Source organism: Dreissena polymorpha, chromosome 10 (genome assembly GCF_020536995.1).
Source record: "Dreissena polymorpha isolate Duluth1 chromosome 10, UMN_Dpol_1.0, whole genome shotgun sequence".
In the NCBI taxonomy this organism is placed as follows: Eukaryota; Metazoa; Mollusca; class Bivalvia; order Myida; family Dreissenidae; genus Dreissena; species Dreissena polymorpha.
The window spans coordinates 81,679,025-81,692,408 of record NC_068364.1 but is presented as its reverse complement, the minus strand read 5'-3'; the positions used below and the strand labels follow the sequence as shown (position 1 = coordinate 81,692,408).

At 35.5% G+C, this 13,384-nt stretch overlaps 1 protein-coding gene across 1 annotated transcript in view; it reads right to left on the bottom strand.

Moving 5' to 3' along the window:
• Positions 1-13,384, bottom strand: part of LOC127849279 (titin-like) — a 215,281-nt gene that overhangs the window by 38,709 nt on the left and 163,188 nt on the right. Inside the window, 4 exon segments of the mRNA XM_052381996.1 lie at positions 1,862-2,027; positions 3,044-3,240; positions 3,764-3,862; positions 5,002-12,966. Of these exon segments, the coding sequence (XP_052237956.1) occupies positions 1,862-2,027; positions 3,044-3,240; positions 3,764-3,862; positions 5,002-12,966 (8,427 nt within the window).

The following is a 13,384-nucleotide window of genomic DNA, read 5'->3' as shown; positions in this document are numbered from 1 at the left end:
GGGTCACCAGTACCTGGGATGATGGAAGCGTTAGTTAAAAATGTATGATTGAAAGGCAAAAAGCAAAACATATTGTAAGTTAAGTCTCATTTTATAAGCAAAAGAAAAAGTTAAAGAAAGACAAAGGAGACAAAACACTAGACAGTTACTCAACTGAAATGACATCAATCTACAATTGAAACACTTGCCAAAGTTATTGCTCAAATACGCAGCAATAATGAATATAAGTTAAAATCTACAACATATTTTTGTCACATGCTCTGAATGAAATATATATTTTTTAATTTTTTTTAAGTCTTCTGCGAAAAGCAGAACTGTTAATCCATTATATTTATCTTAAATGTGGATGTATTCTAAGACTTAGTACTTCTATAAACAAGAAACAATGTCTTTGACAAGTGACAAAAGTTAATGGATTAATGAACATGTAATCATGCACAGGGTTGACAATAATGACAACAAATAATGACGCTGAAAAAAGAACATTGATCATTACACATTTAAAGCCACTCTTAAATTTAAAACATAAAAAATAAGTAACACATATTAATTAAAATTCACATTTTTCAAAACAATTACATAATTTTCAAGTCCACTCCCAGACACAATCCATTCCATGCGTACGGTATGTTGTGTGGGATAAATTTAACACCAATATATGTTTTGATTTTTCATCACTTTATTTCTACTTTTTTGTATTTTGTCCCTTTGAACACAAACTATTTAAAAATTACAAACACATCTACAAAGAAACAGCAAAAAAACATAGCTAAGAAAAGTATCATATAAAACAAAATGACAAAATATCCATTTAAGAGTGACTTTAAATGTAAACACAATGAATCAACAATACAACACTCCTTAGCAAGAAATAACAAGAGCTTGTCACAGTAGTGCCAAATCCCCGCCGAAATGTGTTTGCTTGTATGACAACATTTGTTTAAGAGAGTAGAATAATATTTGTAAAAACAAATAAAGGGAGATAATTCATTATGCTCCGGACAAAAATTTACTTTGAAATTAAATAACGGGATATAACTCAAACACTAAGGTAGATAGAGTTATGGTTCTTAGTCACTGCACTTCTCATACTTGCCATCTGTTTAAGTTTCAAGTAAATCCCTTCAGTAGATTTAGAGTTATGCTTCGGACAATAAATCCCTTCAGTAGATTTAGAGTTATGCTTCGGACAAAAATTGTCTTTAAAATTATATAAAAGGGGAGATAATTCAAAAACTAAGGTAGATAGAGTCATGGTTCTGGGTCACTGCACTTCTCCTAGTTGCCATCTGTTTATATTCTAAGTTTAAAGTAAATCCATTGAATAGATTTGGAGTTATGCTCCGGACAAAGTTTCAGCCGGACGGACAGACTGACGGACAGACGGACAGGACCAATTACTATATCCCCTCCGTTTTTTTTTCGGCAGGGATATAAAAAAAAAAAACTGTTACAGATCTTTATCAGTCCATGTTGAATAATTGCTCCCAAAAATACATTAATAAAGAAATAATTGATGTAATATTTGTTAAAAAACATACTGATATTTACATTAATAAAACATCTATAAAATTATTTGCTGTTTGTGTACAATTGTACTTTTTCATAATAAAAGTGTTTTTTAATTGAGAAGTGTAAATTATTCACATAAACAGAAAGCTATGACAAAATCCCTGTGACTAGCATTTACAAATTTCACATATAAACACAAAATAAGCAAAATAAATAATTCACTTCACTTGATAAAATGTTCATTAAATGAGCAACACAATCCCAACAGTGTATGACCAATGATCGAAAGTCAGCAATGTTCTACATCTACACTGATCTACCATCAAACATGCTTGCGAATGATGCTTACTTTGAACGAAAACTTCAACAACACTTGTGGCACTTCCGTGTTCGTTGCGGGCCTCGACCTTGTAATAACCTTCGTCGTCAATGGTTACGTTGTGTATGGTCAAGGTCACTGTGTCCTTGTGATACTCAGTGATGAACCGCTCATCTTCAGGTAGAGGTTGGTCATCCTACAAAACAATATAGAAAATACACACTTAGTTTAATCTTCTCGCTCTCGAGTCCGTTTCCTGGGCCTTGAACCAGTACTTTGTGTCTTTGGGTGAGATCTAAAGAATACTCCCACAGTGGGGATCGAACCCGTGACCTCCCGGTCACTAGGCGGACACCATATCCATTACACCACGGCGACCTGTCACACAGTCACAATACATAGTCAAGAGTTGTCTATCAGCCATTAAACAATAATTTATATTTCTGATGAAACAATATAGTAAGAGCAATATTTCCAATTTAATTATTATGAAACCCCCCCAAAAAATGCAGTAATGTATAAGCAAGTTATTAATGACTTTGTTGTGTGTACATTAAACCATATGAGTACTTTCATTATTATGATAATTATATTTTTATTCTTACAATCTATCTCACAATCTTTTTTAGAACTTTTGACAATAATGCTTTTCAATGTTAAACAAGACTGATACCTTTTGTAACAGCACTTATCATAGACCACACAAGGTATGGTTGTGATATGGATATAATTATCATTTAAATCATTTTTATTATATTTCGATTCAACCTTGATGTAACAAGTCACTTTTCATCAAATTATTATCATTTAAATCATCTTTACTTTCAATTTTATTTTGATGCAACCACAAAGGTGAACTTACCATAAACCATATCAACTGAACCCTTTCATGTCAGCATTTACCATTTCCAACATCGTGTCAGGTTGCACTGAACTCCTTTCATAGAGGCACATACCATATACCACATGACTTCAGGGCCTGGCAGGCCAATAACTTAACCATTTCATGTCAGCACTTACCATATACCACATGACCTCAGGGCGTGGCAGGCCAATCACTGAATCCTTTCATGTCAGCACTTACCATATACCACATGACCTCAGGGCCTGGCGGGCCAATCACTGAACCCTTTCATGTCAGCACTTACCATATACCACATGACCTCAGGGCCTGGCGGGCCAATCACTGAACCGTTTCCTATCAGCACTTACCATATACCACATGACGTCAGGTCTTGGCAGGCCCATCACCTGGCAGGTGACACGCAGTGTTGTTCCTTCCATAACATCCACATGGTGCTGGAGGGTCGTTGTGAAACGGGGAGCCGCGAAATCTTGTTTGCTCTCTTTAGCTTCTTCCGGCTTCCGAGGGATTATTGTCTCTCCTGAGACTTCAGTTACTGGCAACTCTGTAACACATGAAGAAGAGTAAATATAGATATTGATATCTATAAAAGAACTGGTTTATTGTCCGCTACCGGTTACACCGGAGGAGACTTATGGTTTGCGCTCTGTGCATCTGTCAGTCTGTCACACTTTTCTGGATCCTGCGATAACTTTAAAAGTTCTTAATATGTGTTCATGAAACTTGAAACATGGATAGATGGCAATAAGGACATTATGCACATCATTTCATTTTGTTCCTACGTCAAAAATTATGGTTGCTATGGCAACAAATTAAAAACAATATATATTTCTGACAATGGTGGAGCCGGTAGGGGACATATATTGCTTGGCAATAGTCTTGTTTACTAGATAATGTGTGATGACCATACAGATTCATATTTGAACAAAGCAATTGAATTTTTAGCTTATGCTGGTAAAATATAATTCTATTTGAACGTAATAGCAACAGCTGAAACTCAAAATTTATGGCCCTATGCAAAAAATCGAAAGCATTCAAGTAATAACTTTGAAAGCATTTTGCTTTACCTTGAGGCTTCTCCTCGTGTGTAAGTTCCACAGTCTCAGTAGTTGTGGTTGTTGTTGTTTCCTTAACGCTTTGATCATCATCAGTGGTCTCCCCAGTTGCTATAGAAACAAGATAGTAAACTTATTTATAAATACTTTATAACAAGATGTGTTTGTGAAACACAATGTCCCCCTATAAAACGTTTGACCTTGAAGGATGACCTTGACCCTTCACCACTCAAAATGTGCAGCTCCATGAGATACACATGCATTTCAAATATAAAATTGCTAGCTTCAATATTGAAGAAGTGACATTACATGAGCAATTTTGACCCATATATTTGACCTTGAAGGATGACCTTGACCTTTCACCACTCAAAATGTGCAGCCCCATCAGATACACATGCATGCCAAATATCAAGTTGCTATCTTCAATATTGCAAAAGTATTAATAAAATAAGCGATTTGGGCCACATATATTTGACCTCTGACCTTGAAGGATGACCTTGACCTTTCACCACTCAAAATGTGCAGCTCCATGAGATACACATGCATGCCAAATATCAAGTTGCTATCTTCAATTTTGCAAAAGTATTCATAAAATGAGCGATTTTGGCCACATATATTTGACCTCTGACCTTGAAGGATGACCTTGACCTTTCACCACTCAAAATGTGCAGCTCCATGAGATACACATGCATGCCAAATATCAAGTTGCTATATTCAATATAGCAAAAGTTATTGCAAAATGTTAAAGTTGGCGCAAACAGACCAACCAACCAACCAACCAACAGACCAACCAACCAACAGACAGGGCAAAAACAATATGTCCCCCACTACTATAGTGGGGGACATAAAAATGTATGTTTCAATATGAGCAGCAACTGACATAAAATTTTGCAAATATCTTGATACATACATGTTAGATATTTTTTCAGGTGTGTTTACATTTGGCACAGGCATATTGGTAAAACTCTTTTGTGAAAAAAAAATTTACATGCAAAGGATTAAATGGAAAGAGGCATGCACAAATTTCCCTCCACCTGTAATATAAAAGAAGAGTTATTAAAGAGAAAAGAGTTATTAAGAGAGAATTAAATGCACTGATTTTTAAACTTAGTTCTACATATATAATAGACTACCACATTCATCATTTAATATTACAGGCAAATATGCATGTTATAACTATAATGGCATATCCAGAAGTTAACATCCAAAACATGAAAAAAATAAGAGTAAAAACATAGAGTAATACTTACAAACAACAGTAAGGTAGCAAATAGAGGTGACTGAGGAAATTGTGTTGGTGACAACCACCTTGTATTCTCCTTCATGGTTGAGGAAAGTTTCTGGAATGACAATCTTGCTGAATTCTTTTTCAATAACAACAACTAAGTCCTTCTTTTCATTCACAGGTTGATTATCGATATACCAAGTCACCTCAGGAGTAGGTTCACCTTTAAATTCAACAGTAAGTTCAACCTTGTCACCTTCCTTGACTGTAAGATCTGTCAAATTTTGTGTGAACTTTGGAGCATATTCAAGTACTTCAACAACAGAAGTGGTTGTCTCTTCTACAGTTGTTTTATCTTTGACAGTAATAGTAATTTCTTTAGGCACAGTTTCATCAGGTGTATCCTCAACAGGAATATCAATATGAACCTTTTCTGTCTCAACAAAACTTTCAAATGTTGGCACTTCCAGTGATGCACGCCTTGTAAGCACTGTAGTAGTAGTTAAGTGGTCGCTTGTTTTTTCAACAACTGTTTTATCCTGAACAGTTAATGTTATTTCTTCAGGTTGAGTTTCTTCATGTGTTTCTTTGACTGGAATATCAATGTGAACCTTTTCTGTTTCCACAGGACTTTCAAATGTTGGCACTTCCAGTGATGCACGCCTTGTAAGCACTTTAGTACTAGTTAAGTGGTCGCTTGTTTCTTCAACAACTGTTTTATCCTGAACAGTTAATTTTATTTCTTCAGGTTGAGTTTCTTCAGGTGTTTCTTTGACTGGAATATCGATGTCAACGTTTTCTGTTTCCACAAAACTTTCAAAGGTTGGCACTTCCAGTGATGCACGCCTTGTAAGCACTGTAGTAGTAGTTATGAGGTCGCTTGTTTCTTCAACAACTGTTTTATCCTGAACAGTTAATGTTATTTCTTCAGGTTGAAATTCTTCAGGTGTTTCTTTGACTGGAATATCGATGTGAACCTTTTCTGTTTCTACAAAACTTTCAAAAGTTGGCACTTCCAGTGATGCACGTCTTGCAAACACTGTAGTAGTAGTAGTTAAGTGGTCGCTTGTTTCTTCAACAACTGTTTTATCCTGAACAGTTAAGGTTATTTCTTCAGGTTGAGCTTCTTCAGGAGTTTCTGTGACTGGAATATCAATGTGAACCTTTTCTGTTTCCACAAAACTTTCAAAAGTTGGCACTTCCAGTGATGCACGTCTTGCAAACACAGTAGTTGTAGTCGAGTGGTCACTGGTCTCTTCAAGAACTGTTTTATCTTCAACAGTTAAGGTGATTTCTTCAGGCTGTGTGTCTTCAGGTTTTGCAAGTGAAACATCAATATGAACCTTTTCAGTTTCTACTAAACTCACTGCAGTTGGTATTTCAAGTGATTCTTGTCTGGTGTATGTTGTTGTTTCTTTGTCTGTTGTTTCTTCTATCTGTATTTGATCTCTAACAGTTATAGTTATCTCTTTGGGTTGAGTTTCTTCAGGTGTTTCTTTGACTGGAAAATCAAGAAGAACCTTTTCTGTTTCCACAAAACTTTCAAATGTTGGCACTTCCAGTGATGCACGTCTTGCAAACACTGTAGTAGTAGTTAAGTGGTCGCTTGTTTCTTCAACAACTGTTTTATCCTGAACAGTTAATGTTATTTCTTCAGGTTGAGCTTCTTCAGGAGTTTCTTTGACTGGAATATCAATGTGAACCTTTTCTGTTTCCACAAAACCTTCAAAAGTTGGCACTTCCAGTGATGCACGTCTTGCAAACACTGTAGTTGTAGTCAAGTGGTCACTTGCCTCTTCAACAACTGTTGTATCTTCAACAGATAGAGTGATTTCTTCAGGCTGCGTGTCGTCAGGTTTTGCAAGTGATACATCAATATGAACCTTTTCAGTTTCTAATAAACTTTGTGAAGTTAGTATTTCAAGCGGTTCAAGTCTGGTGTATGTTGTTGTTTCTTTGTCTGTTGTTTCTTCAATATTTGTTTGATCTCTAAAAGTGATAATTATCTCTTTGGGCTTAGATTCTTCAGAGGTTCCACTTAGTGGAATATCAATATGAACCGATTCTGTTTCAACAATGCTTTCAGGTTTTGGCACTTCAGTTCTTTTTAAGACAGTGGTGGTAGAACGACTAGCATCTTTATCACCAACATCTATTTCCACAGAAACAAGTTCTGTTTTATTGTTGGGTGAAATTTCCAATGAAGAAGTAACATTTCCTGTTGCTGTTATATCTATCGGGAAAGTTTCAACAATTTTTAGTTCTGGTTTTGGTTTTATCTCAATTAATTCTGTTTCTTTTACAACCACAGTCTCTATTGGGGAATCCTTTATTTCAGATTCTGGAACTTTAGGCAAAACTTTCTCAACTGATAGCAATTCTCCAAATTGATTGTCAGTTATTTCATGTGTCTCCAATTGAATTAGTTCTCCTCTTGCAGCTTTTTCAAGAATGTCTCTAGTAATTTCCTCAGCATATTGTTGTATAACTTCATCAGATATTAATTCCGATTTTTCAGACACTGAATCAACTTGCATAACACTAGCTTCTGTTGTTTTCTGAACAGATTTTTGTGCATGCTCCCTTGGCATGAACTCAACCTTTGTTATTGTTTTAGTTTCTTCATCAGGAATTTTAACAGAGGAAATGCTTTCTTCTGACTGAAGTTCTTCTGTTGTGACGTCTGACAAATGCTGTTTGCGAACATCTACAGATTCAATAATTGACCTCGAAACAGTCTCTGCATATTTGTCTATAGTGTCTGGAGAAATAGCAACAACATCATCAGGTTGTTTCAATTCATCTGATAAAGATGTCTCAGTTGGAGTTTCAAAATCGATCACGCTTTCCAAAAATTCAGGGGTAGTTTCTGTTTCTCCAGCTTCTTCAGGCATGATGTCTTCAGACGGAACATTCTTCAATTCTATTTCTTCTAAAGTATGTTCTTCCTCAGATACCTTAGTAGGTATTTGAATGACTGAAGTAACTTTTTCCTCTTCAGGATGTGCCTCCACGTGAACACTTTCAGATACCACCTGTTTAATGTCAGTGACATCAGCATCAATTTCACTTGACACAGGTGTAGCTTCGGTAGGTTGTTCTGGAGATAGATTTCCTGTTTCACTCACTTGAGTAACAATTTCAAGAACTGACATGCACACTTCCTCTTCAGGTAGATCAATCACATCAGGCTTTTCAATTTCTAACTCCACAGAAGATACTTGGCTTGGAAAACTATCCTTATGTACAAATGTTTCTCTTATAACTTCTACAGTTTCTTCCGTAGGATTTTCTACTTCCTTAATTATCTCATTTGTTTCCTGTGCCTTTACATCAACCTCTTCTTCAGCCGTTTCTGATGTTTCTGGTCTTGTTTGGATAATAATTGTTTGTTTTGTTTCAATGAATTCATCAACGATTGGAGCTTCTGTGAGTTCTTTGCTTGATGGTGAGACCTCTGATGACAGAATTACCTCTTCAATGGTATCAATGTTTGCTGGTTTTGTAGATTCAACAACAATAGTTTCCCTTGAGTATTGAATAGTTTCAAGACTTGGAACTTCAACTTCCTGTTCAAAATGTTTTACATCTTCAGGCTGAACTGCCATTACTTCCAAAGCAGCCTGGGGAAGTTGAATGTCCAATTTGATTTCTTCCACTGATGCAGTCTCTTCATATTCCTTAGAAACTTGCATGTCAATCTCATCCTCAACTGTACTTGCTTCAGCTATTTCGTCTGTTGTCTCAACTGGGAAAACATTGGAAGAATCCTTTGTATGCACTACTATTGTCTCTTTCATATAATCAATGGTTTCTTCTTTTGGTCTCTCGATAGCTTGGTCTTCTAAGATTTCTTCCGTTTCAGCTTGGTAAACATACGGCTTGTCTTCCTGAACATGTGATTCTTGTTGCCTATCGAGTATGAATGTTTCTCGGCTAATTTCAACTAATTCATCTCTTGGCACTTCAGTCTCCATTTCAATTGATTCAATATTATCTTCAATGGGTTTTTCAACTATTTCTAATTCAGGCACTGTGGTTGGTTTTTTAGACTCAACATGTATGGTTTCAGTATGGATTACCATTGTCTCCTCATCGGGTCTGACAATGTCAGCTTCACAAATTTTCTGATCTATGGTATCTTCACCCAGTTCAGTAATTACTTCTGTTTTTGAAAATTCTTTTTTCTGTGTAGCTTCACTATTAACATCAACATCTACCTCAATTTTATGTATCAGTTCTTGTTTTTCCAGGTGTGTCTCAGAAATGAATTCAGATTCATCCGGAACTTCATAAATAACCAGTTGCGCTCTTTCTGAAATAACAATATCTTGACTGGGTGCCTCAATTTCTGATTCAATCATGTCTTCAGGCCCATCAAAAACCTCTCTTTCAGCTGCAATGATTTCAGCAACAGGAGCATCAATTTGTTTCAGAGTTGTTACATCTAACACAATTTCTTGCAATACAGGTTTCTTATCGATTGTAATTTCTTCTTTGAATGATGATATGTCTTCTGTCATCTCTTTGAATGGTTGCCTTTCCACCTCTATAAACTCAGAAACAACATGATGATCGGATACTATATTATCAACTTCATCATGCTGAATTTCAATGGTTTCCTCAAAGGTGCTTGGTTGCTCCTCCTTTAATTCTATCAACTCTGTAAAAACACGCTGATCTAAGGTCCCAATACTTTTAACTTCATCCTGTTCGATGCAAATTGTTTCTTTAAAAGAATCCGGTAAACTTATGTCAATTTCCACCAGACTGTCTTTTGGTTTTGCTTTAATTTCAACAGTTTCTGCAAAAGAAACATCTTTAAGTAATTCTGAATCTTCTGGTTTACTGTGAATTTCAATGAGTGCTGTAGACTTAACGGGATGTTTTTCATCTATTTTGAAAGATTGTTCTGTCTTTAGAACATCTGGAATAACATCAGTTTTAATGTCAGAATCGCTTATAACAATTTCATGTTTAATAGACTTTGGTGTAAATTCAATTTGTATTTCTTCAAATAGATCTTTCTTTGGCTTTATTTCAATCTTCATCTCTTCTGTCATCTGCTCAATAGGGATCACTTCCACATCTTGTTTAGTATGTACATGAATTTCAGTTAACTCCTTTGTTTTCTTATGCACTTCAATTGAGTCTCTATCGATAATCTGAACTTCTTCAAGCGGAGCTTGCAGTTCAACATTAGGAACTGTTTTGACAGTTTCGATGTCGATTTCAGATGAACTTACAACAATGTCATGTTCAATAGGCTTCGATGTCAGTTCAATTTGTATTTCTTCAAAAGCATCTTTCTTTGGTTTTATTTCAATCATTAAATCTTCTGTCATCAGCTCAGTAGGGATTACATCCACATCTTGTTCAGTTTTGATATGAATATCCATGATTTCATTCGGCTTCCTATGAACTTCAATTGTTTCTCTTTGGATTATTTCAATTTCATCAAGTGGAGCTGGCATTTCAACATTAAAAACTGTTTCGGCAGTTTCAATTTCGATTTCAGATGAACTTACACTAATATCGTGTTCAACAGGCTTTGCTGTTAGTTCAATTTGAATTTCTTCAAATTCATCGTCCTTTGGCTTTATTTCAATCTTTATCTCTTCTGTCATCTGCTCAGTAGGGATGACATCAATATCTTGTTTAGTCTCGATATGAATTTCCGTGATCTCCTTCGGCTTCTTGTGCACTTCAATTGATTCTCTTTCGATTATTTCAATTTCATCAAGTGGAGCTGGCATTTCAACATTAGAAACTGTTTCCACAGTTTCAATGTCTTTTTCAGATGAACTTACAACAATTTCATGTTCAATAGGTTTTGATGTCAGTTCCATTTGTATTTCATCAAATACATCTTTCTTTGGCTTAATTTCAATCTTCACCTCTTCTTTCATCACCTCAGTAGAGATGACATCCACATCTTGTTCAGTATTGATATGAATTTCCGTGACCTCCTTCGGTTTCTTATGCTCTTCAATGGATTCTCTTTCGATCATCTCAATGTCCTCAACTGGAGCTGATGTTTCGATATCAGGAAGAGTTTTGATAGTTTCAATGTTGATTTGAGATGTACTTACAACAAGATCATGTCCATTAAGATTTGTTTTCAGTTTAATTTCTATTTCTTCAAATTCGTCTTTCTTTGGCTTTATTTCAATCATAACCTCTTCTGTCAACTGCTCAGTAGGGGTGACTTCCACATCTTCAGTGTTGATATGAATTTCTGTGACCACCTTCGGTTCTTTATGCACGTCAATTGATTCTCTCTCTATAATCTCAATTTCTTCAACTGGAGCTGTTGTTTCAACATGGCAAACTGTTTCCAGAGTTTCAATGTTTTCTTGAGATGTATTTACAACAAATTCATGTTCAATAGGCTTTGATGTCAGTTCAAATTGTATTTCTTCAAATAAATCTTTCTTTGGCTTTATTTCAATCTTCATCTCTTCTGTGATATGCTCAGTAGGGATGACATCCACATCTTGAGCAGTCTTAACATGAATTTCTGTGACCATCTTCGGTTCCTTATGCACTTCAATTGATTCTCTCTCTATAATCTCAATTTCTTCAACTGGAGCTGATGTTTCAACATCGCAAACGGTTTCCACTGTTTCAATGTTTTCTTGAGATGTACTTACAACAGATGCATGTTCAATAGGCTTTGATGCCAGTTCAAATTGTATTTCTTCAAATACATCTTTCTTTGGCTTTATTTCAATCTTCATTTCTTCTGTGATGTGCTCAGTAGGGGTGACTTCCACATCTTGAGCAGTTTTGACATGAATTTCTGTGACCACCTTCAGTTCTTTATGCACGTCAATTGATTCTCTCTCTATAATCTCAATTTCTTCAACTGGAGCTGGTGTTTCACCATGGCAAACTGTTTCCAGAGTTTCAATGTTTTCTTGAGATGTATTTACAACAAATTCATGTTCAATAGGCTTTGATGTCAGTTCAAATTGTATTTCTTCAAATACATCTTTCTTTGGCTTTATTTCAATCTTCATCTCTTCTGTGATATGCTCAGTAGGGATGACATCCACATCTTGAGCAGTCTTAACATGAATTTCTGTGACCATCTTCGGTTCCTTATGCACTTCAATTGATTCTCTATCTATAATCTCAATTTCTTCATATGGAGCTGGTGTTTCAACGTCGCAAACTGTTTTCAGAGTTTCAATATTTTCTTCAGATGTACTTGCAACAAATTCATGTTCAATAGGCTTTGATGCAAGTTCAAATTGTATTTCTTCAAATACATCTTTCTTTGGCTTTATTTCACTCATAATTTCTTCTGTAACCTGCTCAGTAGTGGTGACTTCCACATTTTGTTTGGTATTGATTTGAATTTCAGTTACATCTTTCGGTTTCTTATGCACTTCAATTGATTCTCTCTTGATAATCTCAATTTCTGCAACAGGAGCAGGTGTTTCAACATTAGAAACTGTTTCAACAGTTTTAATGTCCATCTCAGATGTACTTAAAACAATGTCATGTTCAATAGGCTTTGATGTCAGTTCAATTTTTATTTCTTCAAAGGCATCTTTCTTTGGCTTTATTTCAATCTGCATCTCTTCTGCTATATGCTCAGTAGGGGTGACTTCTACATCTTGTTTAGTCTCGATATGAATTGTGGTGACCTCGTTCGGTTTCTTCTGCACTACGATTAACTCTCTCTCAATGATCCCAGTTGTTTCAACTGGAGCAGTTGTTTCAACAGGTGGAAGTATTTTGATTTCTTCCTTTGTTTCAGTAGTTGATTCATATGTTGGTTCCTCTGTTTCAAAATCCAGCGTTTTTTCCACAGTTTCTCTGTACTCAACTTGTGTCTCTTCTGTTGGTGCTTCTGTCTCAACTAATGGTTGCTTACTGATGGTCTCAATATACTCAACTTCTATTGTATTAGCTGGAGCTTCAGTTTCAACTTCTGGAGCTTCTTCTTCCTCTTGATCCTCTGATGATACAACATCACCAGCTGAAAATGCAGTGGTCAATAGAGCCTCAAAGCAAGGATACAAAAGAGAGACTTGAAAGTAAACAAAAAACACATGAAATTCAGTGCTATGTTGAGTTAATCCTATATGTTTGTAATGTAAACTGTTTGTTGACCAAACGACTGGTGTGCTGTAAGCAAGCTTTAAAACTAATAAGAAAAGCCTGAATGAAGAATATTTGCATGAGCAGCGTATGAGTGGCTAATAAAACCAAAAGCAACAAATTTTCTAAAGAACATTTAAAGTATGAGATGTGCAAAGCTGCAGCTGAAAATCCGTTCAATTTAATTGTTACCATGCCAAATGATATTGAACAGTAACAAACTGAATCGAAGTAAAATCATTTAACTTACCAAATTTTCCGAAAACAAGTAGAATATTTCACTTTGTATTAAGAAG